At 39.9% G+C, this 27,791-nt stretch overlaps 1 protein-coding gene across 2 annotated transcripts in view; it reads left to right on the forward strand.

The window, feature by feature from the left end:
- LOC131048564 (WD repeat-containing protein GTS1) overlaps nt 1-27,791 on the forward strand; it is a 143,278-nt gene that overhangs the window by 98,929 nt on the left and 16,558 nt on the right. For both annotated transcript variants that reach the window (XR_009106464.2, XM_057982561.2), the window contains exon 7: nt 2,796-2,880. Coding sequence is in view for 1 of the 2 variants with exons in the window: in XM_057982561.2 (XP_057838544.2) it covers nt 2,796-2,880 (85 nt within the window). In the remaining variant the exon portion in view is untranslated. The remainder of the gene's footprint in view (nt 1-2,795; nt 2,881-27,791) is intronic.

Genomic DNA, 27,791 nt, shown 5'->3' on the forward strand with positions numbered 1-27,791 from the left:
AAAGGGCATACATGATGGAGAGGTGTGACCTCTCCCTCACATGGAGACATATAAAGGAAAGGAATCAAAAGCATCCAATGACAGCACCATCGATCAGATCAGATTAGAACTGTTATTAAGTTACAGGCAGTGACATCCTTTCTCTTGGTGATATGCATGGGAATGTGCTTAATATATGAAGTCTGATGATATTCTTATGCAGAATTCAATAGTAATATTAATATAGACTGCAATATGTATGACAGTCATACTTAATTTTATATATATTCATAATACATGAGAAGTTAGTACACTTATAGTCTGAATCATGTTGTTACTGTCAGTATTTAAGAAGGTGGTAATGAGATGTTCCAAAGAGGGGCAGTCTAAATCCAAGCAATAGGTTAAGTCCCAAGATAGGGTGGGGATCAGTGACCCGTAAGCCTTGAGGGTATAGACCCAAGAGAGGTAAGGGCTTGGATCTGTAAACTTTGAGGGAGCCTATTGGAGTTGGTTTCTAAGCGCTTTGGTAACATGCATATCCTCCTCCTTCCTTAAAACTGAAGTAGTAGTAGGGTCTGATATCTATATTAATAACTATGAATAATGAAATTAATCATCTAATGAGGAAAATAAATAAGCACTTGTTAATAACTAATTGAAAAATATTAATCAATTTTAGTATATTGAAATAGATCAGATAGGGGACATTACAGGGGCACCTACATTCTCGTGGCATTGGCCAACATACTTTCTATTTGACTCATCTTGGAACACAAACCAATCTAGTCGTTGAGTCAAGAAGCCTAAGAAGCAATTTGGTGGAGCTCCCAATCCAACAATTCATCTTGATCTCAAAAGAAATTTCCAATTTGTGAAAGGATTAGAGATGATGTAAAAAATTGTTGGTACAACTCTTTGGCCAATAGATCATCCAATAATAAAGTGTCTTAAACAAAGCCATTTCGAACTGGCAATACACAATGGAATCAGAAGAACAAACAACAACATGGCAATATTGTTGAAGAAGATGACTCTCAAGAAGAGGAGAATGTGATTTTTGCCTAATGCTTTGAATGCCAAAGTGAAGAAATTCAGCCAATTGTGGGTAAACGGTGAAACTAAATATGACTCCCTTAAGTTAGCCAAATGACTCATCTGCATGAATGGATTAACAAGATTCTCACTATCCCTATCTACCATCTAGCAAAACCACATGTTGAGCTCCATCTCATATGGACTAGCTAGGACTCAAACGTTTGACCTTCCATTTGTTACTAGAGTGATCTACCAATTCAACAACTGGCCCCTCTTTGGCCAGCTCATCATCAGTTTGGGTGTGTCTTATTTCCAACACTCACAAATCCAAATTTTATGCAAAGATAGACAAGCCTAGATATGGGGGTATCACAAATGTTTCTCTACAAAGATAAAACATGCTGCTATAGCATTGTGGGCATTGGCTAATATGAATTGAAAAAATTCCAATTTAGAAAACTGTGATTTTACTTTGGATGTCAACGGTCAATGTGACCACTGATTAAATTGGGGTTCCTTTCTTTTCTCATGGACTTGAGAGATTGAAAAATGTTTTCGTGAAAAATGAGATCCAATTTTTAAAAGTAATTTGTTTTTCTTAATCTTGTATTTTCTATAATTCTGGATGAGAGTTTACAACTCTTTATGAAAGTCTGGGCAGATCAGGAAGATTTTTGTTTAGATAGAACATTTGTTCTTGGCATCTTCTGTGCATTATGTCATGAGTCACACATTTAGGTCTTTAAAACCATAAAAGTTAGAAATACCATTTATATTGTTGTATTCAGTACTAAAATAGTAAAGAAATTCGTGATCATTCCATTAACAAACATTTTAGATGCATACAATGTCACTAGCAGTTGTTTCCTTAACAAAGATTATACCTCGTGCCGAGAAGGGGATGGGAACTCAATGCTTTGTTGCTAGCTTGGGAGGATAAACTACCTTTGTGCCTCTTGTTCCCTTGTAAAGATGCAGATGGTGTGGTTGATGGATTAAATTGGATAGCCAATGACCTTATTATATTTTAACTCTATCCTTTGTTTTAGGAGGCTTTCACAACTTTAAGTTTAAAAATATAGAGAAAAAAAATTAAAATTTGATGATAGTCTGGTAGTTTTTAATCCAATTTTTGCATAAATGATGTGGATACTATAAATTTATAATTAGTTTTGTTCGATGCAATTTGTGTGTAAATGATATTGCTGTAATTTTACATCATTTGTTGGATTTTTTTTTCTGAATATTATATTCAATAAAACAATAAAAGAGTAAATAATGTGGTCAATTAGGTTTGAGTCGTTTGACAAATAAGAGAATAAATATTGGTTATATCAGGCTTTTATATGCACCTATAGATGCGGTTACTAGCTCTTTACTTAATTTTTTGTCTGATTTCAGTTTTTAGAAATATAATAATTGTAAATTTTTTTACCTTTCTGAAAAATTCAAACTTTCAAACATAGTAACTATGATGCTTTTGTAAACAATATAAATTGTGTCAGCCCTCTGTCCATGACTCCAAAATGCGACGAAGAGTAAACCTTGAAACTGATATTGTTCTTCAACCCTCCCAATAGATTTCAGGTTTGATTATGCTTTGTTATGCAATAAAACAAGAAGACATAAGAGTTTATTTTACCTTTTTTCCACTAGTATTATGCTTTCTTCATTAATTCCTATTATAATTATAATCAGGTGTGAGTACATTATTGTTTATATGGTTGAATTAATGTTTTTGGAATTTTCTGTTTATGGATCTCTTCTAAATTCTTCAGCATTTGGGATTGGGAAGATGCATTGCAAGAGGCAGTGTTTGGTGATGCACGCACAGCAGCCTCTGCCAACTGGAACCTACCACATGTAAGAATGTTTTGTCTCATGTTCTGTTATCTCAGGTTTCCATGTTACAGGAGAAGATTTTTTTTTGAGATGAGTGTGTAATAAAATAATGTTGTGTAGTTTATTTTTCTCATTAAGAATCCTGAATAAGCAATGCAATTTCACGGTCCATCTATTTGTACTGTTCGGTTGGGTGTGTATTTGTCCTTTAAATGTGGACACACACAAATGGAGAGATGGAGATTGGTGTAAGGAGGGATATTCATTGATAACCATAGAGTGTTTTTGTTAGTTAATACTTGAATTTTATTGTGTTGGGAATTGTTGATATAAAATGCATGAATTTCTTTAACTTTTGTTGGTGTAAATAATTATCCATCATGGATATTATTACACCTTACTTAAGTTTACTTAGGAAATGCATCTCATAGTAGTTTGGGTATGAGACACTTGGGTGTTTGTGCCACATTGGGATAGTATGTGTAGGAGAATTTCCACCTTTTATGGTGTTGATTTTGTTACTACTTTATCATATCCACTTATTGTGGAGTGATAATTCCACCTTCGGTGGGTGATCCACCTCATGTGGAATATTTTACTATTTCTCCTACCTACCCCTACCTACACTTGCATCTCATTGAGCCACAAGTCATCATTGTGTGCTCTCTTGTCTCTTAGCCTTTTCTTTATAAACAGGCTTATCCTACATTGTATGTAACAACGATGTAATGATCCAATTGATCAATATTTTCTTGATAGAATACAGTTTATTTCTATCATCTATTTTGTTTTCTCTTATTTGTGCTTTCCATTGCCTCTAGATCTTGGCAAAATCTCACATGGTATCAGAGCCATTAGAGTGTCATTGGTTTGCCAATTGAGAGAAATTTGAAGCTATATGGGACACAGGCCAAAAGATGTTTTCTGGTTTCAATCCAGAATTTAAACCACAAATCTGGAATCGAAGGAAAGGATGCTTGTAAGTGCTGGTACCACTTTAAGTTATCGATTGCGTATATATGCATACAGCTGTGTCACCTCTATTTCATGGGTTGTGAATTGTGTCTCCTTTAAAAAGCCCACTAGCTTCAATGTATTTTGTGGATCACTTTGGACCTGAAACCATTGCAGTTCCTTACCAATTTGATTGTGGGTTCTATCTGTTTTGGCAAAAATTCAATTCTCAATAGTGGAGTTTCTTACACACTATTAAGACTGACATGCATCATTGTGGAAAATGATCAAGACCTTGCTACATGTTGCTCCTAGACATGAATTAAGCACTTTAATCTAGATCAGGAAATCAAAAATTTGAAGAAACACATCACATTTTACTCCATAAGACAAAAATGTTACGTCAGATATACAACATAATTGCAAGGATAGTCTGTTTGTAATGTCCTCTTTTTGTGGCCTTTTTAATATCCTCGGGAGATCCAACTTTCTTGGAAAGCACCATCCTTATCAGAATTGAGTTTTCTTATTGTTAGTGTTGAGGGGATCAAGATGCTTTCTTGGGAGAGTCTCACCATTTCAGGTGCATTCCAAACTTCTTGGAGGGATATTTTATTTTTGGAGTGTATCAATTTTTATTATGTTTGATCTCTAGTGAGCTCCTGAGTATATTGGTGCATTCAGAATTCACCTTTAGGTTAATTTTGTATTTTTTGCAAATTTGGCTAGATGTGCAGAAAATAATTTAATAATTAAACAATTAAATGTTAAGTTTTCGAAAAAGTAAAATTAAAAGACAACTTAATATTTAAAAAGTGATTTTAAAATATAATATGCAGAAAGTTCCACAAAGGGTTATGTAAAGAGGCTCAAGAGACTCATTTGCTTCATTCTTGGTATTTGATATTTTATTGAAACCCTAGTTGTGGAGGTTGAGCAAGTTTGTTCAACAACAGCACTAGAATGAAAATCTTACAACAAAGATTGATTTCAGGAGTGAAAGACCACCTCTAGCCAATATGGCATGATTTATTAAGAGTCACAATTTGTGTGGAAATGGAGAAGTACATGATTCAAGTCAGATTTTTGTATCTTTCATATTCACAAGTTTGCCAGGTTTGCAGGTACAAATTTATTGAAGTTTCGTTTTAATAATAAATTTCAGAGGTCTGTGCAAATTTCTAGTGCTGTGTGTGCAAAAGAAGAAAAACTAGACATCTTTGTGATTGTGTGTGCAAGTGGGAAAATGCAGAAACTGTGGTGTGTGCTGTGCAGAAGAATGAATTTAAATATTATGTTTTATTCAATTGAGATCTGGCCCAGTCATACCTTTTTCCTAAGTCACAAAGGAGGCCATACATTTTGAATGCTCCCCAAAGGAGACCAATATTTGAAAGGCCTAAACTAAAGTTTGAAAACTCAGACTCGGCAGCCTCAAATAAGTCTCGGACTCGGGCTCGGCAAAAAAAAAATGTTGTTTTACAAAAAGCAAAAAGAAATTGATGCATTTAGAGAACATAAAAGTCTAGTTTGACTATCAATTTGTCATAATTCAAACATTGCACATGTCATGTGATCTTTAAACACTTAATATTTGAAATTTCATAATTCATACTCCATAACTAGTGGGGGTTTAGGAGTGGGGACCTGTTGGTGTCTGTTTTATCATCTACCAAACATAGGATAGGATACCCGAAGGTATTCTATCCTCTCTTGAAAAATCACTATTGATTCCAAGGTCTATATGTGCGAACAAGCGACTTTAGTGGAATAGCTTCTTGGGTAGTGTATGCTGAAATTTCAAGGGGGACTTACGTTTGACAAGTATCTTGAACTGTTGGACTTAGATGGATTTAGCAATTTTAGGCTCTTCTTTTTTTTTGGGAATTTTTTGGGATTTAGACTTTCAAAAGAAAGGGAAAAAGGGATAGGGTTCAGGAAGGCTAATCTAATCCTACGAATTTTGGAGACAGTATCAACTGGGTGTTCTCTAGAAACCAAACCTTGCTTCGCCACACTAGGGACAACTACACAAGGCCGGTGCAATCTTCAATGGGTTGTGCTTATGATCGAAATGTTGGGATGCACAGGGGATGGGCTCAGACTAACTTTACACGACAAGATGGAAATCATCCATTTACCAAAAGTGTGAGCGGAGATACACCATCAATTGACACTTATTAAATCCTTCATTCAAATTAACAACAATGAAAGCAAATCTAAAATAATTCTAACTAAGTGTTGAGGCAATTGAAACCATGCAAATCATTCAAATAATAGAGATTACAAAGCAGCGCACATGCAATATATTATCTGGAAATGACCTTAAGCAACAATACATCAAAAACCTCACCCTTTTCAAATGAGAGGAGGCAACCTTATATAGTTTCTCAAAAATAAATGAATGGCTTAGATCAAACAGTGATCAAGGGCCAAGATTGAAAGTCCTAAACCCTAATTAGGGTTTCCCGAAATACTCTCAGTTCAAACAAATGAAAGAGTGACACATGGCGCAGCTGCTAATTTCACTGGGGTGAGTGGCCACTTTCTTCTTTTAGAGATTCAACGTATCTGGACACAATGAGCTTGACCTCCTCCATGGTGACACTTGGCAAACCGCCAATATGGAAGTCGATGAGGTCCACATCGTCGGTGCATGTGGCAAGGATGCCTTCCCACTCCACTACTTGGGTGAGGAAGTTGTCATCGATGGAGAGGAAGTTTGCAATCTTTGAAAAATCGCCTTTGTCAATCATCCCTGAATCCCGGAAGAAGCTTGCTTGAATCCTGGCTCTCAGGTTCTTTGCTTGTAAATGCTTCTCCCTTAGGCTTTCCTTCTTCCAAATCTCTATCGCCACACGGAATACCTTGCCCAGGATCTCTCTAACACTTGCCTCTGTCTCAAAACACTTGGTCTTGGATTTCTTCAGAACCTCAATCCGAGTGACCAGAGTATAGTACCACGTGCCAAAGTCGTACCTGTCTCCTGTCTGTATGATGCCTGCATCCACTAAGCTCCTCTTTGACATGCCTCGGATAACCTTCAGGTGAGGGAGTATTTTATTCTGAATTTCATCCACTTCTTCCCAATTGGATGCTAGATCTTGGATACGATCAATCAACAAAGAAGTTGCCTCATGTGCCGATACCAAGTTTTCCACCAGGGTGTCAGCACGCACCGAAGCGTCTGAAATCCATTCATTTTCTTGAGTGTACGAGCCCTTCATATCATCATAGTCCTTCATTGATCCCTGCTGAAGAGGCTGTGGTGGAGTAGCCGGGACTTCATGGTTGAGTGGGCTGGTAAGATGGAGAACATACTTCTTCCATTGTTGGTTCTCTTCTTCCACTTTCTTCCTCTTTTCCTTTTCATGAGCCAACCTCGTCTTTAGAACGTTGCAGGAGTCATCAAAATATTGGATCTCTTGGTCCTGGGTAGGCTTACCCATCTCTATGGTGGTAACCTTGTAATCATCTGCGGTGACATTGTCCCTAGTCTTCCCTTCTTTGGGCATCGCTATCTGGACTGTCTTGAATCCGGCACTGTCTCTCTGAATCAGGGAAAACTTCCTGGCGGGTTTGGGTGGTTTAGCTATAGTGGGTTCATTCACCTTCTCCAAGAATACTGTGGTGACCTCCTCGGTTGAGTGGGCCTCCTTGGGAACCTTGGCCTTTATCCTTGCTCTCAGCGAATTTGGAATGGTTGATTGTTCTACAGTGTTCTGATCAAACTCATCATCTGCCTCTCCCGGGTTCGCTGGTATGCCATCCAAGAATATTGTAGGTGCTTCAATTTGCCCCCTGTCTGGACTTTGGAAGACCTTTTCCACTACTTCCTCAACTGGCTGGGAAAGCACTCTTACTTCATCATCAATCACACAAATGTTCATCCCTTGCTCCCCAATTGCACTCTGATCGGACGCAATGGAAGCAGCACTTAGGATGGAGTGACTTTCGCTGGATTCTCTTCTCTCATCTACAACCCTTTTCCCTGTGACCTTTGTGGAGCTTCCACCCAACTCCTTCCTCTTTCGAGACCCAACACTTTCTGGATTTCGAGCATCACCGACAGAGGTACAAGGATTGACGGACAAAGTATCATCTACTCCCATTAATTCATAAGTCAAGGTCACACCTTTGGCCTTCAACTGTTTTGTCTTTTCAAACACCCACCACCTTGAATACTCAACCATCGACCTCATGAGGTCTGCTAGATCTGATTTCTCTCCCTCTGTCCAATCTATTAAGACTAAGGGTTCATTCTTCATCTTTTCAAAGCCCCGCTGCTGAAGTTCTAGGCTTTCTTCTACCTGATTGGCAACTCTGAATACTTTCGTTGCTTTCACCATACTCAAAGGAATTCTTGACCAGAACCTCTTTCGGATCTCGAAACTATCGGCTGCATTAGCCCAGTAGTCTTCTAGATCCAGTCTGTGCTCAAACGTTGTCCCTTCGATCTTCTTTATCCTATGGAATGGATCGAAATCTTTTCTTGCCTTGTATTGATAGAAGGGATACCAGGCCAGCTCCTTGTCCGCAGTTGCAACAGCTTGTGATGATGGACATGTTTCCAACCCATTACCAATTGTGAGTGAGGACGTTCCTGCCTTCTTCTGCTTATCCCTTTGGATCACTATATACTCCTCCAATTGTCTTATAACCTTGAGCAACACCACTCGGTTGGTAGGGTAAGCCGGAAGCTTGTATGGAGGCCCGGAGAGTCCCTGAATTCGGAGGTAAGTAAATTTTGGATATTGTATGTACCATACTTGCAAAACTCGGCGAGCAATTCAAAAACTCGCGAGTAATCGCGATCCATAATGCCGCGCGAGTTAATCGCGGAAATACTCGGGGCGATTTTTTTATATACTCGCTGCGATTTTTTTGGCAAATAATCGCCGTTAATGGCCAAAACCCGCCCGAAACGCGGCACAAAATGCGAGAAAAACGCGACTTAAGTCGCAGGCAAAAAAAAAACCGAAGTCTTTATTCCATTTCGCGGCTCGCGTGACTCCGGAAGGCAAAAAACGCCACGCGATTTGCATAGGGTTTGCATTTGCACGCACGACCAGGGATCTTTTTGTATTGTTTTATTTCAAATACACAGTCATTTTGACTGTGTAATACACAGTCATTTGAAATGACTGTGTATTACACAGTCAAAATGACTGTATTGTTTGCATTTGCACGCACGACCAGGTATCTTTTTGTATTGTTTTATTTAGAATACACAGTCATTTTGACTGTGTAATACACAGTCATTTGAAATGACTGTGTATTACACAGTCAAAATGACTGTATTGTTTGCATTTGCACGCACGACCAGGTATCTTTTTGTATTGTTTTATTTCGAATGACTGTGTATTACACAGTCACAGTCATTTCAAATGACTGTGTAATACACAATCATTAGTAATTACAATTTCCAGTCATTTCAAATGACTGTGTATTACACAGTCATCAGTCATTTGAAATGACTGTGTAATACACAGTCATTTGAAATGACTGTGTAATACACAGTCATTTGAAAATGACTGTGTATTACACAGTCATCATTACACAATCACAGTCATTTCAATTTTCAAATGACTGTGTAATACACAGTCATTTCAAATTTTCAAATGACTGTGTATTACACAGTCATCATTACACAGTCACAGTCATTTCAAATGACTGTGTATTACACAGTCACAGTCATTTCAATTTTCAAATGACTGTGTAATACACAGTCATTTCAAATTTTCAAATGACTGTGTATTACACAGTCATCATTACACAGTCACAGTCATTTCAAATGACTGTGTATTACACAGTCATCATTACACAGTCACAGTCATTTCAAATGACTGTGTAATACACAGTCATTTTCAAATGACTGATGACTGTGTAATACACAGTCAATTGTGAAATACTCAGTCATTTGAAATGACTGTCAACTGTGTAATGTCAATGTGTATTAAAGTATTTCATTTAAATTTAAATTTGAAGTTAAAAACTTAAAAAAATACACAACCAATTAAAAATTTTAATTTTAGAGAGTCATCTATTAATAGATGACTGTAAATAAAATACAGTTATACAGTCATTGTAATTTTTGGATGTTTGTGATGTTTTTTGGTAACAATGTTATTTATCTCTAAATGTTGCCTCTCTTTTGCTAGGTTCTTTTCCACATCTTTTTGAAAGAAAATGGATTCAGCTTCTTCAGTTAAAGTTGGTGGCAAAAAGAGAGACCCTTGTTGGAAACATGGGAGACCAGGTCCAAAACAAGGAGATGTTTTTTGCAACCATTGCAAAAAAATTGTAAAAGGTGGCATTAATAGGTTCAAATATCACCTTGCAAAAATTCAATGCCGAGATACCACAAGCTGTACGGAATGTACTGAAGAGGCTACGAGAGATGCAATAGCAACGCTTGAAGCATATGATCAAAGGAAGGCAACAAAAAAGAGAACAGCAGAGGCAATGGCAGCCCCAAGGGCAGATTTGAGTTCCATGGGGTCACATACAGATGTGGGGACATCTGGTTCTTCCCTTGGGCCACGGATACGAGCAAAGGGAACTTTGGACAGCAACATGGAAAACTTCTTTATTCCACGTAACACTTCTGGTGCACAACCTGGATTGCTTGGCACTGCATGGAATAAAGAGGCTCACCAACAAGCCAAGGTGGCGTGTGCTAGATTTTTTATCTACAACGATGTTCCGTTCAATGCTATTTCTAGTCCATCTTGGGACCAATTGGTCACCGCGTTGACTGTGGCAAGTAAGGGGTTCAAATCCCCAAGCCGTTACGAGGTAAGTGGACCGTTATTGCAGGATGAGGTCCAAAACACTCATGCATTAGTGGAAGAGCAAAGGACTATTTGGGAAAAGAATGGCTGCACCATTCTTTCTGATGGATGGACAGATGGTAGGAACAGGACACTCATCAACTTTCTAGTTGCTTCAGGAGGACAGTTAGTATTTTTAAAATCAATTGATGCCTCCAATGAAGTGAAGAATGCGGAGACCTTGTGCAACATGTTGGATGAAGTGGTGATAGATGTGGGAGTGCAGAATGTCATCCAAGTTGTGACTGATAATGCAGCTGCATATGTGGCAGCCGGCAAACTTCTAATGGCTAGACATCCGACATTATTTTGGAGCCCTTGTGCTGCCCATTGTCTTGACTTGCTCCTTGAGGACATAGGGAAACTAAGTTGGGTAAAGAAAGTGGTTGAAGATGGAAGGAATATCACCAAATACATCTACAATCACACATGGGTCCTGAATCTTATGAGAGAGCACACTGAAGGTAAGGATCTTGTGCGGTCGGGGGTTACACGCTTTGCTACTAATTTCCTCACCTTGTAGAGCATACTTGCTACATTGCCCAACCTGAAGCGGATGTTCGTGAGTGAAAGATGGTTGGGGAGTCCTTATGCTACAAAGCCTGAAGCAGAGAAGGTTGTGATTGCCATTTTTGATACTAATTTTGCCAAGATAGTGGAGGAGATCATCAATGTAAGTTTTGAAACTTTAATTGATGATTTATTATTTAATTTTCTAATATTTCAATCTGCTGATTTTGTTAGATTTTTTATATCTAGGTGTCGGAACCGTTGGTGAGGGTGCTACAAATGGTGGATGGGGATCATAACTCCATGGGGTATCTATATGAGGCCATGGATAAGGCCAAAGAGGCGATTCAACACTTGTATGGGTCAAACAAGACCAAGTATGAACCCATATGGCGCATAATTGATCGGAGGTGGAACCATCAACTCCACCAACATATTCATGTTGCTGCCTACTTCTTGAATCCCAAGTTTTTTTACTCTCCGAGTTTCAGAGCAGATGCAGAGGTTAGAATTGGCCTTGACACATGCATTCGGAAATTAGTTGATGATGAGATCCTTCGAGACCTGATACTTGATGAGTTGCAGAGTTATAAGAAGGCCTTAGGGGAATTGTTTTCTTCACCTGATTGCAAACGTAGGAGAGCCACCTTACGACCAGGTAAAAAAAAACATATGTTTAATTTTTACCATTTATTTCTCTCTTTAAGATTATTGAAATCTTTACAAGTTATAAATCACATTTTGTATCCTTGCAGATTTGTGGTGGGAAGATTATGGTGCCACAACGCCTAATCTTCAAAAGCTTGCCATCCGCATATTATCACAGCCTTGTAGTGCTTCTGGTTGTGAGCGCAACTGGAGTGTTTTTGAGAACATCCACATAAAAAAGCGCAATAGGTTGACTCAACAACGCTTGAATGATCTTGTCTATGTGCGGTACAACATTCGATTACATGAGAAGAAGGTGCTAGGGCAAGATTCACATGAAGCACTTGACTTGGATGACATTGATCCACATGCAGCAGAATGGGTTGCTTCTCCTGATGATGTTGATAATGATTTGGATCCATTCCTTACTAATGAGCAGTTGAGTGAATTGGAGAGGGCAGGAGAGGAATGGGATGCGGAAGTGGCAGCACGTGAGGAGGAGCAGGAGGTTGATCATGCAGCAGAGGCACCTGTTAGTGTTGAGGATGTTGCCACTACTTCAGCACCACCCACCCAGCGGCCACAATCTGTTTTGAGCTTTAGTCGTAGACGCAATTTATGATTTCTTATTTTCATTGATACCAAACTTTGAACTTGATATGTAATCAGAATTTCAGAGGTTCTTGTTTTGTGGTCTATGACTCTATAACTCTATGAGACTGTCACTATGATACGTTGATATGTATTGAACTCTTATACATATGTTGCACTTGGTTTTTGGTTTATGCTATGATACTTGCATTTGTTGCTATGTATTACCAAAAAAATTTGATTTATATATCATGGAAATCATATATGTTATACAAATTTGGTGTAAATGTGTGTTTTTGAATTATATATAAAAAAAAAATGTATTTTCAAATGTTCGATAAAGTTGCCGAGTTTTGTCGAGTTTTTTGCCGAGTTTTGGCGAGTCCCGAGTTTTTAAAATTTTTTGGCCTTGCCGAGTTATTGCAAAATCCGAGTTTTTCATCTATGGTATGTACCAACATCCGAATTGACCAATGAAGTCCATAGACTCCTGAGATAGCCTCTGGTGCAGGCCACCTTGAAGTGTCCAGGTAATGTGCATCAGGAAGGTATCATTCACCCTTTGGAAATGGAACTTCTCCTCCATGTGGAGCTGGGGATAGCAATCATATACTAGAAATTGGTTCTCCTTGTTCCCAACTTCTCCTCTACAAGTGAGACCTTTGTACCTGTAGGTCCTGGCCAAAGAATAAAACAAGTAAGAACTCATGAAGAAAGTCCTATTCGTCTCCAAGTTCCTTAGTTGGCTGTCTAGGTTGTCGCTGATCATCCGAGCCTAGTCTATCATTTTTACTCCATTGATTATTTCATTATAGAAATAATACATCCAGGGTTCAAATGGAGCTCCTTGAGGATTTCCTATTATTCTATTGAGCAGGACAATCATGTCCCCAATGTCCTCCTTGAAGTATGCTCGCACTAGGCTCTTTCTCTGGAGTTTGGAGGCGCCCTTCCTCGGCTTGTCTATCCAGGAGTGGTTAACTATGGCATCATATTCTTCTAGGTGGTCGTGGTACAAACTGTCAACTTCGTCCTTCGTCATATATACTGTGTTGTGGTACTTGGGGATCCTGAAGGCCTCTTTGATGGCCTCATCGCTGACATTCGCCAACACTCTTCCATCAGGTGCAACAATATCCTTATTGATGGGGTTGTAGTGTTTGGCACATTCGACTACTAGTTCATTGCACTGCATGGTGGGGAGGAAGCCGACAGCGTGCACAATACCACTCTTCATCATTTTTCGCGTAATGGTGGTAGGCACAAGGTTGTCTAGACCAAACATTCGCTTTTTAAACTCCCTCAGATTGATGTGTCCGAGGTTGGTGTTGCTGATGTTCTTCCACTTTGAAGTCATCCTCGACTCTGGAGGAGCATCTTTGTCTACCTAGAATTTCATAATGTATAAGGCCTGTAGGCAAACAATGGAAATTTTAAAGTTAGAAAAGGATTTGTAAAGTTTTGAAAATAACGGGGCTGCGAAATGGCTAAGTGTTGGAAAATTTTCCATTTTTTATTCTCATACTTAGCCATAAAAATTGAATTTTCACCTTAAAACCCTCAGTCTTAAGGCTGGTTGTGGTTACCACCAAGTGTCAACTTTCAAAAAAAATTTCATGCTTAGCCCAAAAAAAATGATTTTCTTCCTTCAAAATTTTCAAAAAAAAATCATTTATTAGATTCTAGAAAATATTCAAAAATTCACAATTTTAATTTCACCTCTGACTTGGATAGAAGTAAGGCTAGAATTTTCTCCAAAATATTCAGAAAATTCAGAAAAGTTTGGATGATTCTTCCTCGTACTAGTTGTCTTTCTCCAGAAATTTGTAAACCTTATGCCAAAAATATTATCCAACTTCCAGCAATATCTAGAATTTTCTCCAGATGATCTTCAAACTGACATACTTTACTAAGCTCTCCTTAGTAACTTTGAACTTCTTGGTGTAATAATGAAGTTGATAATGAAGTATTTGTAGACAAGGTTAAATCTTCAAGTAAAACCCCTAAAATCATTCAACTCATACTTCTAATTTTAAAAAAAACCTTTCCATTTTGATTTAAGTTTGAAGATATTCATAAATTCTCCAATATTCCTTTTCAAAAAAAACTTTCCATTTTGAATTAATATCTCAATAATTTTCCAATATTCCCTTTCAAAAATCACTTTCCATTTTGCATTAATATCTCAATAATTTTCCAATATTCCTTCAATATTCTCTTTTTCCAGGAAAAAAAACTTTCCATTTTGGATTTATTTTGAGGATTTTAAGATATTTTCTTCATTTTGGATTTAATTTTGAAATCCCAGTGGATTTTGTGACATCACTGGCATCTTGTTGATTTTGTTTGACTTTCCAAGGTATGGCGGACTTTGGAGACCTCTCCTCATGGCTCTCTTCAAGGCGAAATTTTGGCTAAGGCATGGCGGACTTCAGCCTTTGCTCCTCCATGGCCTCATAACCTTTGGCGGACTTTGGTGTGTTGGTCTTCATGGGTTAGGCATATGGTGGACTTTAGACTTGGGCGGACTTTGAAGAGTGCTCCCACCTTGGGCGGACTTTGATCACTCCTCCTCCTTAGCCTCCCAACCTTGGCGGACTTTGGAGGGCTTTCTACCTTGGGTGAACTTTGGAGGGCTCTCCACCTTAGCCTAGGTGGACTTCAAAGCCATCTCCTAAGCGGACTTCAAGCAACATCCCCTTGGGCGGACTTTGGAGGTTCCTCTTCCATGACTTAGCATCCTGGGCAGACTTCTAGGAAGGTTTCTACATGACTATGGCGGACTTTGGTGGCTTCTCCACGTTGGGCGGACTTCTAGCACCTCTCCACATGGCCTCCCAACCTTGGCAGACTTTGGAGAGTGCTCCACATTGGGCGGACTTTGGGCTAGGCTCCCACCTTGGCGGACTTTGAACCCATCCCCTAAGCGAACTTCAAGCAACATCCTTCTTGGGCGGACTTTGGTGTTAGCTCCCCCATGACCCTTCTAACCTTGGCAGACTTTGGCCTTTGCTCCTACATGGCCTCCTTCTTGGCGAAAATTTGGCAAGGCATGGGGCAGACTTTGGAGGTCCCTCCTCATGACTCTCCTAAAGCATGGCGGACTTTGGAGAGTGCTCCCACATGGCCTCTCAACCTTTGGCGGACTTTGGTGGTGCCTCCTACATGGACCTCCAATGCATACATGGCGGACTTTGATGTTTGCTCCATGCAAGGCGATCTTCAACACATCCCCTCATGGGCGGACTTTAGAGTGTTGGCCATGATGGCCTCTTCAACACATGGCGGACTTCTGGATAGCCTCATTTGTACCTACAAAAACCCTTCATTAGCCAGACTTAGAAGATTTTTAGAAAAATTTCAAAATTTCACAGCTTAATCAAATTTAAGTTTTAATTGGATTAACTTGAAATTTGAAATCCATGCTTTTAGGTGGATTGTCTGAAGCAGCAAAAAGCCTAAAATCTAGGGATTTAGCTTTTTTAGGTCAAACTTGGAATTTTCGAGTTCCGGTCGAAGCTTGTCAGTGGTGCAAGTGTAAACCCTAGGTTTGCATCCTGAAAAAGCAAAAAGCCTAAAATCTAGGGATTTAGCTTTTTAGGTCAAAACTTGGAATTTTTGAGTCCTGGTCAAAGCTGGTCAGTGGTACAAGTGTAAACCCTAGGTTGGCATCCCGAAAAAGTAAAAAGCCTAAAATCTAGGGATTTAGCTTTTTTAGATCAAAACTTGGAATTTTCGAGTTCCGGTCGAAGCTCGTTAGTGGTGCAAGTGTAAACCTTAGGTTTGCATCCTGAAAAAACGAAAAGCAGACATCCCTAAAAAATAGGAAAAACTTTCTAAAAATAGTCATACTGGGGATCGGGCTAAAAATGCCAAAAACGAAACTTCCTAAAAAATAAGAAAAAGCAAAAAAACTTTCTAAAAATAGAAAGTTGTCCAAATTCGTCCAAATCGATTGCGATCTTTGTCCTTTGGCCTTTCTAATCACTCTGGTGGTGTTCACACTCTGGAATCACATAACTTGCAAAAACTAACTTTCAATCGTCAGGGCTTGAAATGCTCTGAAATGGACAAGGCCTGGTGAAACTGCAACAAAAGGTCACATGACACTAACAAAAACCCTAGAAAGCAGGAAAATCAGAGGGTCCCCATTTGCAATGGGGCGATGTGTGAAAAAGGTCACAACAGGGCCCTAATGGATTTGAGGGGCAGCAATGATAAGCTGCAAAAAGTGTAGATATGAGAAAACCCCAATGATAGAAGGGGTGCATTGCCCTGCGGGCCAGAAATGGGTGTTTGGGGGCTATGCCCCCGATTTTTTTTTGGGATGATTGAAAATGGACAAGTTTGAACCAAAATATGAAGAAATGGACACATGCAGAGCTATTTTGGGCACCAAACAGCAGAATGAAACAAAAAAAAAACCAAAGTAATGCCTTTTTTAGCCGTCTGGGTATTTCCAGCCAGGTGCGAGATGTTTACCCTCTCGGGTGAATAGCTTAAAGCATACAGATAAGACACGTAATGCAGAATAATAATGCCATAGACATCAGATAAAATATAAGAGATGTTATTCCATTCATAATTGCGTGTCACAAGTTACATTCAGAAGTATATAAAGATACCAAGGGGGTGCGAGCGCCAACCGTCGCACCGCAATTGCCACCCCTCGATTGCCAACTAACCAAGACAATTACAACTTAATTAACTAGTTTTGTTTTCATGTACAATATTGCCGCCAACATCATCCCCCCCAAAAAGAAAAGTCGTCTCCAGGTGACTTACAACAAAATGGAGAATACATGGGGACTATAGAACCCAAAATCAAAAACTAAGGGGGTGCAGAGGGTGGCCCTGATGAAGAAGGCGCCGGTGGTGGTGTAGTAGCGGACGCCAATCGCCCACGGAGTTTGTACACTTGCTCCGTCCTCTTCAGGTCCCGCTCCGCCACCATTTGTCGCTCCATGGCAGTCTTTACCATATAGGCTGCCTCCAACACCTCCTTATCCTTCTTGTCCACGCTCTCCAGTGCACTGACCAATCGAGTCTCCAACTGCTTTCTGGATGCCCTTTCCTCTTCCAACTGTATCAGCAAGGCAGACATCTCCGCTACTAAAGTGTCCATTGTTGTCTGAGTCTGTGCCATGGTAGCCTCCAGCTCCCGAAACCTGGTAGTCAGCTCCTCCCGAGCTGTCACTGCTGCTACGCGCAAGGCCTCAACTGTGGTTGCCGTCTGTTGTGTCCTCCGAAGCTCAAGATAACCTTCGCGGAAGGCTTGCTCCACCTCTCTCAACAACGACTGCATCTGGGTCTCGCCAACCCCCTCAGTGAGGTGCCAAGCCTCTAGCATCGCCAGGCTCTTCGTCTCAGGTCACCCGGCACACTCAAAAACACCTCTCAAACTCCTCTTTGCATCCGGTGCGGGCAAAGGTCAACAGCCCCTCGATCCGCTCAACCATGGCGGCATCCACCTGGAGTGTGGCAGATGACACAAGCCGCTGTGCTCTCAGAGTCATCTTGCCAATGAACTGCTCCAACTCTCCTGTACCTTGCTGTACTCCCACAGGCACCCCCTCCTCTCTGTAAGGACTGGTTACTACAACCGTAGGGGGTGACGCAACCCTCTGAAGCGCCTCACTGCTAGGAGAACTCCCTTCCTCTAGATCAATGATATCCAAGGAATGCACAGCCTTGCCTGGAGATAGAGCGGCCTCTCCCGCAGGTGCCACAGGTGTAAGCTAGTAACGGCTCAACCAGGCACTGAGGTCATCATGGAGAGCGCCTGCTTCCGTCATTGCCTCCTGCATATAGCCTGGCAAACCTGGCACATCGTGTCCTGGCACATTCGGCACATCGTGCACCATGGAAGCCTCTGCACTCGCCAAGGTCTCCGTCCGCGGTGGTGTCATCGCTATCGTCTAAGTCACAAGGTTCGAGTTTGAGTTCGAGTTCGGCAACTATGGAGTTCGGATGAAGTTCGGCAAGGGCAAAAAGTTCAGAAAAAAAAATCAGCATCAAATTCGCCTTATATATATATTTTTTAAATTAGTAATATATCCAACAAATTATCAATATACTTAAGATTGCAGAATAGATTCAAAATCATTATAGAAAGATGCAACATTCTTAATATAAACCATAGGAAACATGTGATATCATGATTTTCAAGTTTTTTTTATCAAAAAGATACAATCAAACATCGAGACTTTAGAACTTCAAAAAAGCTACAAGCCTACAAGTCATCAAGACTGGGAAGATGTTTTTAGTCAAAAAGGTATAATCAAAATTCAAGACTATAGAGATTCAAGAAAGCTCCAGGTCGTCAAGAGCACATGGCTGAGTTGCTGCTGTAGCATCATCATCATCAGTATCACTACCCAATTCATCATCCACAAAGTCATCCTCAGGCTCATCTGCAACTCCAGTTACCATGCCTTCTGAAATTCGTTGTTGTGAAGAAGATGTGGAGTCATTTGCTGATCTATTCATGAACAATTTTAAATTGCTCCGAATGTAGACAAGATCTCCCAACTTTCCGGACAGCAACTTTTTCCTCTTTTTGGAATGGATGTGGTCAAAGCAACTCCAGTTCCTCTCACAAGCTGATGAACTGGCTCCCTGACTCAATATTCGAATGGCAAAGCGTTGTAGTTTAGGATTTTGTGCTCCATAGCTCATCCACCATCTATAGCCAAGTACCTCATCTCGTGTCATATCATCTCGGGCTGCTTCTATTCCAAACAACCCTTCTGCTCTCTTGTATTTCCAACTTTGGTCTCTAATTAGACCTGCAATTGTTCTATCTTGTTCAAACCTGCTAATGGCTTCATAAAACCCTGACATGATTTCAGGATCAGCTTGTCTATCAATATGAAATAACTTAGGCTCCAAATAGCATGTTGCTGCATGCAAAGGTGTGTGCATCATCTTCCATCTGGAATCAACTGTCTCCCAAATCTCCATGTACTCTGCTTCTACATTATTTAGTGCTTGTTGAATAGATTCCTTACAACGGTCCATGCTTTTATAAAGCATGCCAAGGCAAGGAGTGTCACCATCCACCATACGAAGAACATCAACAATTGGTCCACATATATTCAAAACTTTTGCTCCACTCTCCCAAAAGTTGCTGCTCAAAATGATTTGCTCTATGTTCTTCCCCTTAGCACTTTTAGAAAGTGCTGAACTTTCCCACTCATTGGAACAAACAACCAATCTCAAAGCTGCTTTCTCTTCAATCACTCTTTTCAAAGTGATATAAAATGAAGCAAACCTTGTGTCACAAGGCCTCAACAACTCCCTAGATGCATGTTGCCTGTATAGACTCAACGTGAGACGGTGGTTTCTAATAAAATTTGCCACTGCTCTTCCTCTATGGATTGCTTCATGTATCCATGGGAATTTTGCCAAGTCATGAAGTAGCAAATCTAGACAATGGGCTGCACATGGGCTCCAATATATCTGTGGGTACTTCTCTACAATCAACTTCCTAGCACCCACACAATTCGCTGCACTATCAGTAACCACCTGAACCACATTTTCCACCCCTACTTCAAGAATGACTTCATCTAGTATCTGAAAAATATATTCTGAATTTTTCTTCTGGTTCATGGTGTCAATCACTTTCAAGAAGACAACACCTTCAGGGCAAGCTACTAAAACATTAATCAATGGCCTTTGACATATATCTGACCATCCATCACTCAATATGGTGCAACCTGTTACTTTCCAAGAAGCTTTGACCTCAACTAACTTTTTTGTCACTCTATCTTTTGACCTCTCTAAAAGAGTTGTTTTGAAAGCCTCTGAAGTTGGAGGTGTGTACCCTTTGCCAAATTCTGCAACTTTCTGAATTGCATTACGGAAATGAGGATTTCTTGCCACATTGAATGGAATGGCACTCGTATAAAACAAATCAGCCAATGCATCATCCACTTGTTGTTTCTCTACCGGTTTCCAAAAGCTTTTCAATGTTCCACTTCCTCATGATGCACCTGTGGCCTTGGGTAAACTGGAAGAGGCATTGGGTAAAATGGAAGAGGAAGAAATAGATGTGAACTTGGACACATCCTCTTGAATTCTTTGTTTTTTTTGTGTCGTCTTGAGCATTCCTACAATCGAAGAGGACTATTCTCTTTCTAAACCAGCTCTCATTTCTGCAGTCACTTTTGGACATGCAGTAACACCTTCTCCTGCACCCCTACTGATTCCAAGTAAGTGGTCTCTTGCCCTTGTTAAACTTCCTTTGAAAGGTTTCTTACATTCCTTACAAAAGAGCTCATTACCATCACGTGTCACATATTTCCATACTAGAGAATCTGATTTTTTAGGAGGCATTTTGTTACAATCTGTAATGTTTCCAAAGAAAAACAATATTTAGTATTTAAATTATTTACATTCTATTTAAAAAACATCAAAACTAAATATATGAAATTTTTTACTTTCGACACTAAAAAGGAAAAGTAATATTAAATTATATTTCAATAAGCATAAAACAAAAATATATCAATTTTTATTATTAAATCTGAATATATCTTCTAAAACATGTTTTATCTTTTTATGTAAAACATAAAACATAAAATATAAAACATCTAAAATATAAAAACATCTATTTAAAATATAAATTAGAAAACATAAAATTTATCTAAAATACAAATTATTATAAAATATAAAAATAAAATATAAAATTTATCTTAATATCTAATAAAACATAAAAATATAAAAACATTTAAATATAAATATAGAATATCTTAATATCTTAATATAAATATAAAATATCTTAATATCTTAATATGAATATAAAATATAAAAACATTTAAATATAAATATAGAATATCTTAATATCTAATAAATTATTATAAAATATAAAAATAAAAATGCGGGAAGAAATGGCCTACTTGAACACGCAGGCACGAATGGCGTGAACACACAAAGAGGGCACGAAGGCACGAACACGGAACGAACACGACGCGAACACGACACGAACAGGCACAGGCGTGACGCACAGGCACGAACACGGCGCGAAGGGAGATCACTAAGGCAGAAAAAGGAACAGGCATAGGCGCGACGCACAGGCACAAACACGGCGCGAAGGGAGATCACTAAGGCAGAAAAACGAACAGAAAACACTACTTCGCGAACTAATAATTTTTCAGACGAAATCGGCATCATATTTATTAAAAAAAGGTCGTAAACCCTAAAAAGCGCCCGCAAAAAATATGCTTTGAAAACCGGGACAGTGACATGGAAACCCTACAAACTTTAGGCGTTTTTTTATGACTTTTTTGCAGTGTTTATGGGTTCGCCGAATTCCGCACTCCAAGCCAGAAGTTCGGCGAACTCCGTGACTTAGGCTATTGTCAGCCAAGGTTGCCCAAAGCTAGGAACTGGCATCGTGGTGACTACGCTCACTGTCCCGAATGACTGCGGCACCGCCAACTGACAAGTCTCCGGTAAGCGTGTCGGTGTAAAGTGGACCTATACTTGCGATGCTAAAACAGACCCTTCTGTATCGGCTAACTCCACTACCTCTTCTTTTGGCAATTGGTCACTTCTTCTTGCCAACGGAAAGCTCCCTCTGCTCACCTGGGAGGTGTTTGCGGATTCCTCCTTGCCGCTATCTGCATCCTCCTCTGCATTGGACCCTTCTATGTCGGACTCCGTGTCTGACATGGCGGCCTTCTTTCTTTTTGTGCCCAGATGTGCTTCTGCGCCATGTGCCGAGACGTCCAAGTGCGACCAATAGAATATGGGCGGTTGGTTTGGTGCAACACGCCCTTGCGACTTCAATTGCTGTGAGCCTGGGGTGATCTGTGTGCGGACTGCATCCAGAAATAACCCAATGGCGTGATGGGGCATATAAATTTTATGTATTGCAGTGTCATGAACTTGTCCATTCTATCCGCCAATAGTGATGCCCAATCATACACCACCCCATTGTGCAGCCCATTCATCAACACTATCTGTGCGATAGCTGTGTCAGACGCGCGGCTGACATCTGTGAGGCGACTCTTCACCACGGACAACAGGCATCGCCATACTCCCTTGGCAAAAAATGTTTTCTTTACCCCCCGACTCTTGCCTGCACTTTTGAGGCTATCTTTTTCTCCCTGGGTGAGGTTATCGCGTAACATCAACTGCAATAATGTGGCATGGTTTTTCGGAGATATTTTCTGTGAAGTGTATTTTTTTTCCTTTCAACCTCGGTATGCCAAACACCTTGGTGAACTCACCTGCCGTGAATGAAATAGTTATCCGCTTGTGTTGATAATCAAATACAGACTGGTGGCGGTGTCTGTCATAGCTGCCAATCATGGCACGCAAAACCACTTCAAAGTCCTTTATACAAAAAACTGGCATCTGGACGGCCTAGTTGTTGACGTGTATTTTATACACCATCATACACAGAATAAAATACCTAAGGGCATCTTATCCTCTCTTGAATAAAGTCTCTAACTGCTGAAGATTCGCATGAAGGATCAGTTAGGATGACTCCAAGGTTCCTTTTGGTAGGGTCTCTACATGTGGATAAGCTCGCCGTGGTATGATGTGATTTGCTGGAATCACAAGGGGACTTACATTTGGTGATTGAATTTCCGATCTACTTTGCTAGAACACAAGCTCTCACTAACTTAGATTAAAAAAAAAAAGGAAAAAGGAAGGGGGTGAAGAGAGGATCTAATCCTAATACTAAGAATGTAGGAGCAATGATTTGATTTTTGATGAAACTCTAACTAGGTCTTGTTTTAACATCAATAGAACATCTCCACAAGGCTAGTGCGATCTTCTAAGGGAAGCTTTATGATGTTCAAATCATCACCGCAGGCATAGATACCATCCAAGTTGATGCATATCAATGAAGAGGCGACAAATTGAAATTGAGCTTAAGCTAAACGATTCCAGTTGACTACACAAGGCAAGTCTGCAATCAACAAACTGCTAGTAGTATGGATATACGAATTCCACCATCAATCAATCACATTTCCTCCATTCATCTAATCATCTACCATCTAAGATTGAAGACTCAACAAGAAACCATGCAAATTGCAAGAAAACGACATATTTCACCATTACTTCAATGAAAATGGAGTTTGTTTACAATCAATGGCAACAATTTCTTGCCTTGTCCTCCTATTCTACTCTAATTGCTATTCTATCAATTTCTAACTACTCTCTATCTACTAATTGCCTTCAACTATTTACAACTCTCTCTCTAACTCTCTTTTACAAAATGAAATGCCAGGGCATATATAGTGCCCTCAATACAATTTGATGGCTTAGATCAATTCAAGATCAATGGCCAAGATTCAACAATGAAAACCCTAATTAGGGTTTGTTACAACCATTATATAACATTTAATGCTTGACCAATGATAAAATTGTATTGCTTGGACACATGTCCTCTCTAGAAAAATCGACCAATGGATAGCCGGGGTAGGTACATCAGAGTTTGAGCCACCTTCCATGAGTTAAGTACATTGAATCTGGACATGCTGAGGTGGACCTCACTGATTGGAGAAATGATGACTAGGACGCCACCTCATTTGACACTTGTAACTTGGTAGATATTCAACTTGATGTTGTTGAGAAGCTTGCTTTAATTAATTCATCTGGAACTATTTACTTCTTCAATGAGCCCTTTGTTCTAACTCCTTGTGTCCTTGATGTGCAGGATGATGATGTACCTCGCCTTGGAATGTTGGATTGAAAGAGGTCACCCATGTCCTGGCTTGATCGTCCCGGCGAAGACCGTCCTTGATCCGGCTTGATTTTCCTTGAAGAGATCTCCATTTGATGCCTACACAACATTTCAAAATTAGTAACATGATTTTGCAATACATAACATGAATTAGAGAGCAAATTTTAGGAAACTTAATGATAAGTCCTTTATTAATCATTTCCTAAAAAAGATTGAGCTTACTAGAATTCAAAATTTCAAAATTCAAAACAAGGGATCACATCGCCATACCTCTCTTGAGAGCTAACACTAAAAATGCAAAATAAAGGAATTCGCCTAGGCAAAAATCAAAATTTGATGGCTTCAACGTGATCTTGAAGGATAATGAACGTCCTCTTTGTCAATTCGCCACCCTTGGGAATATCTTTGATGTGTTCCTCAATGTCCTTGGCAAGTTCGCCTAACTTGAAACTCGAACTCCTTTGATAATGCTTGCACCTTCCCTTTGAAATTCGCTCCTCCTCTTGAATGATACTTTCGCACTTCCTTTGTATACTCCAAATTGCATATGAAAGAGGATGCTTGAATAATGATTTAAAAATGAAATAAACACCTCCTTTTATAAGCACTTTCCTCATGCATTACCTTAGGCCGACTTGGTGAAAACAAAGATAATTAAAAGCCATTTTTAATAAAAACCAAGGCCGACTTTTTGTAAAATAAACCCAAGCGCTCAACTTGTTTTTATAATTAATTAACTTTATGCTCAGATACCGGTTCTCCCCTATTTTGGCTGGGTCCTGGTCCTGGTCCGTGCCCGGTCCTGGTCCTGGTCCGGTTCGCTCTGGGTCCCACCCGGGTCCTGCCCAGGCGGCTGGGTTCCCTGTGGGTTCTGCCATGCAGGACCCACAGGGAACCCAGCCACCTGGGCAGGACCCGGGTGGGACCCAGGGCGAACCCAGGAGGACCCGGGTGAACCCAAGCCCGTGGGTTCCCAAAAACGTGCAGGACCCACAGGGAACCCAGCCACCTGGGCAGGACCCGGGTGGGACCCAGGGCGAACCCAGGGGGACCCGGGTGAACCCAAGCTCGTGGGTTCCCAAAAACGGGGCCCACGGGTTAGCAAGCAATTAAAAACAATAGAAAAACAATATTTTTAATCTTATAATTACATCTACTGAATATTTATTGGCATTGGCAATTATGGATTTATGATTTATGATTTATCTGTTATCATTTATGTATCATTGTATGGGAAAGTTACATTGTATGTTTGATGTTTCATATTTGTATGTTTGAACTATGAACATATATAATTTTGATGTTTGAAGTTTGAACATATATATATATATATATATATATATATATATATACGGACGAACCCGTACCCATACCCAAATTTTTTTTTTTTTTGCCAAATCCACGAATCCGTACTCGAATCCGAACCCGAATCCGAACCGGAACCGGTAACTTAGACTTTATGCCTTTATAATTAATTTTTTCGATTTTTAATAGGCAAAATTAATTAATAAATGTTACGCGTTATTTTTAAATGCCACTTAATTAAATTTTCAAAACCTATCGAATTTAGCATTTAAAATAAATTCAAAAACTTGTTTGAACGCCAAATTTAGACAATTGGGAAGAGTACAAACCTCATCGCCCTGGTCCCTGACTGAGGGACAAGAGCGATCCATCAACTTGGTCTTGATCCTTGCATTTTTGACGTTCAAAGTTTTCATCCTTACGTTGGAATTGCCATTTTCGCTAGGTCCTTCAAGCTTGATTGACTTGTTCTTGCAAATGAATGTCCTTTAGATATGATATCGCCCTTGTCCCTTGGAGAGGGACAGGAGCGATCCCTCTTCTTTTACGTGAAATTCTCCGTTCTTAATATCAACTCTTCGCTCATTACCTTTCAAGCAACGTTTTAGACCCTTTGCAACTTTGTTTTGTTATGATCTTCGAAGGATAACAAATGTTTTAGTAAATATCGCCCTGGTCCCTTGGAGAGGGACAAGAGCGATCCTAGTGTCTTCTCCTTGACCTTTGTAACTTCGAATCTCAATCTTCATTGTGAAGGATAAACAATGCTATTCTTTCATTCCACTTTCGTTTCGCTTGAATTCTACAAGACACATTTGATGTTTAGAAGATCATCGCCCTGGTCCCTTGGAGAGGGACAGGAGCGATCCATGTGTTCTAGCTAGAATTTGCCATCTTTCAACCTTTGTTCCTTGTTCATTATCTTTCAAATGGCATCCTCGATCTTGCCCACCCTTGCATTGTCTTGATTTTGAAGGAGCATGAGTGTTTTAATAGAAATCGCTCTGGTCCTTGTCCAAAGGACAGGAGCGATATAGTCTCTTTAGCTCAATTGATGATTATTTAACGTTCGAAACCTTTGCATATCATCTTCAAAAGACACCTTGTACCTTTTACCACTTTGCAAAACCTTGACTTAACGTGATTTTTGAAGGAATTAGCAACTATAATCAATATCGCTCTGGTCCCTTGCTAAGGGACAGGAGTGAATTTTAAGATTTTGAGCTTGTCCTTGCTTCCATCAACTTGCCATCACTTTCATCGTGTAGAATGAAGTCCCTTTGATCCCTTTGGATACTTGATGTTTGATAAACTTTCAAAATTTAGAGCCTCATGAGGATTTCGCTCTGGTCCCTTGGAGAGGGACAGGAGCGAACCTAGGTTTTTAAGTGCAAATCCTTCATTTTGGCGATCCTTGTAACTTTGTGCTTGATTGAGACGCTTCGAAATGTCCTTGCCACCTCTCACCTTGACTTGGAGTGGTTTGAACTTGGAGGAAAGGCAACATAACCATTATATCGCTCTGGTCCCTGACTGAGGGACAGGAGCGAACTTGGGCATTTGGGTCCCTTGTTGACGTTTGATAATCTTCAATTTGTCTTCAACGGGTTCAATTCATCTCCTTTCTTGCCTTCAAACATAAAACTTGCTTGATCTTTGCCCAGATCGTACCTTATGAAGAATTTCGCTCTGGTCCTTCAGTGAGGGACAGGAGCGAATTTGACCCTCCAGGCAAAAACTTCATCATTTCCTTGTTTTTGATCAAGTCTGGATGCTCTATCATGCTCATTTTGTCCTTCACCATGCCTTTGATGTCTCAATTCGTCCAAACACGGTCAGGAATGGCTCAAATAAGTATTTTCGCTCTGGTCCCCTAGTGAGGGACAGGAGCGAAATTTGACTTTCGAACTCTCTATCAGGATAACTTTTATGGAATATAACATTTAAGTATAAGCACTTATACTTTAAGTTATATTCCATATATACTTTCAGGATGTTTGAGAGTGGTTTCAGACCTCCAGGAGTTATATTGCAAAATCTAGTTTTTGGAGGTTTTTCAGTTTCCAGACTTAGTCAAATTTCAGGATCAGGACATTCCAGACTTAGCCAAATTTCAGGATCAGGACCTCACTCAAGCCGGACTTGCTTATCGATGTGATCCCCTGGGCGACACTCAAAATGCAAAGGCTAGCTAACAAAACCCTAAAAAACCTAAAGAACAAACCCTAAAAAAGCAAAAAAGCAAGGGTCCCCATTTGCAATGGGGCGATGTGTGAAAACGTCACAACACTAGTGTACCTGTGCTTGGCGAAGGCTTTTCTTTATCAGGTCATCGTGAGGTGTCTTCGCCCACCAGTTCCTACAGTCTATTCCATTTAGACCTTCGAACACAA

This window comes from Cryptomeria japonica, chromosome 3, assembly GCF_030272615.1.
Source record: "Cryptomeria japonica chromosome 3, Sugi_1.0, whole genome shotgun sequence".
In the NCBI taxonomy this organism is placed as follows: domain Eukaryota; kingdom Viridiplantae; phylum Streptophyta; class Pinopsida; order Cupressales; family Cupressaceae; genus Cryptomeria; species Cryptomeria japonica.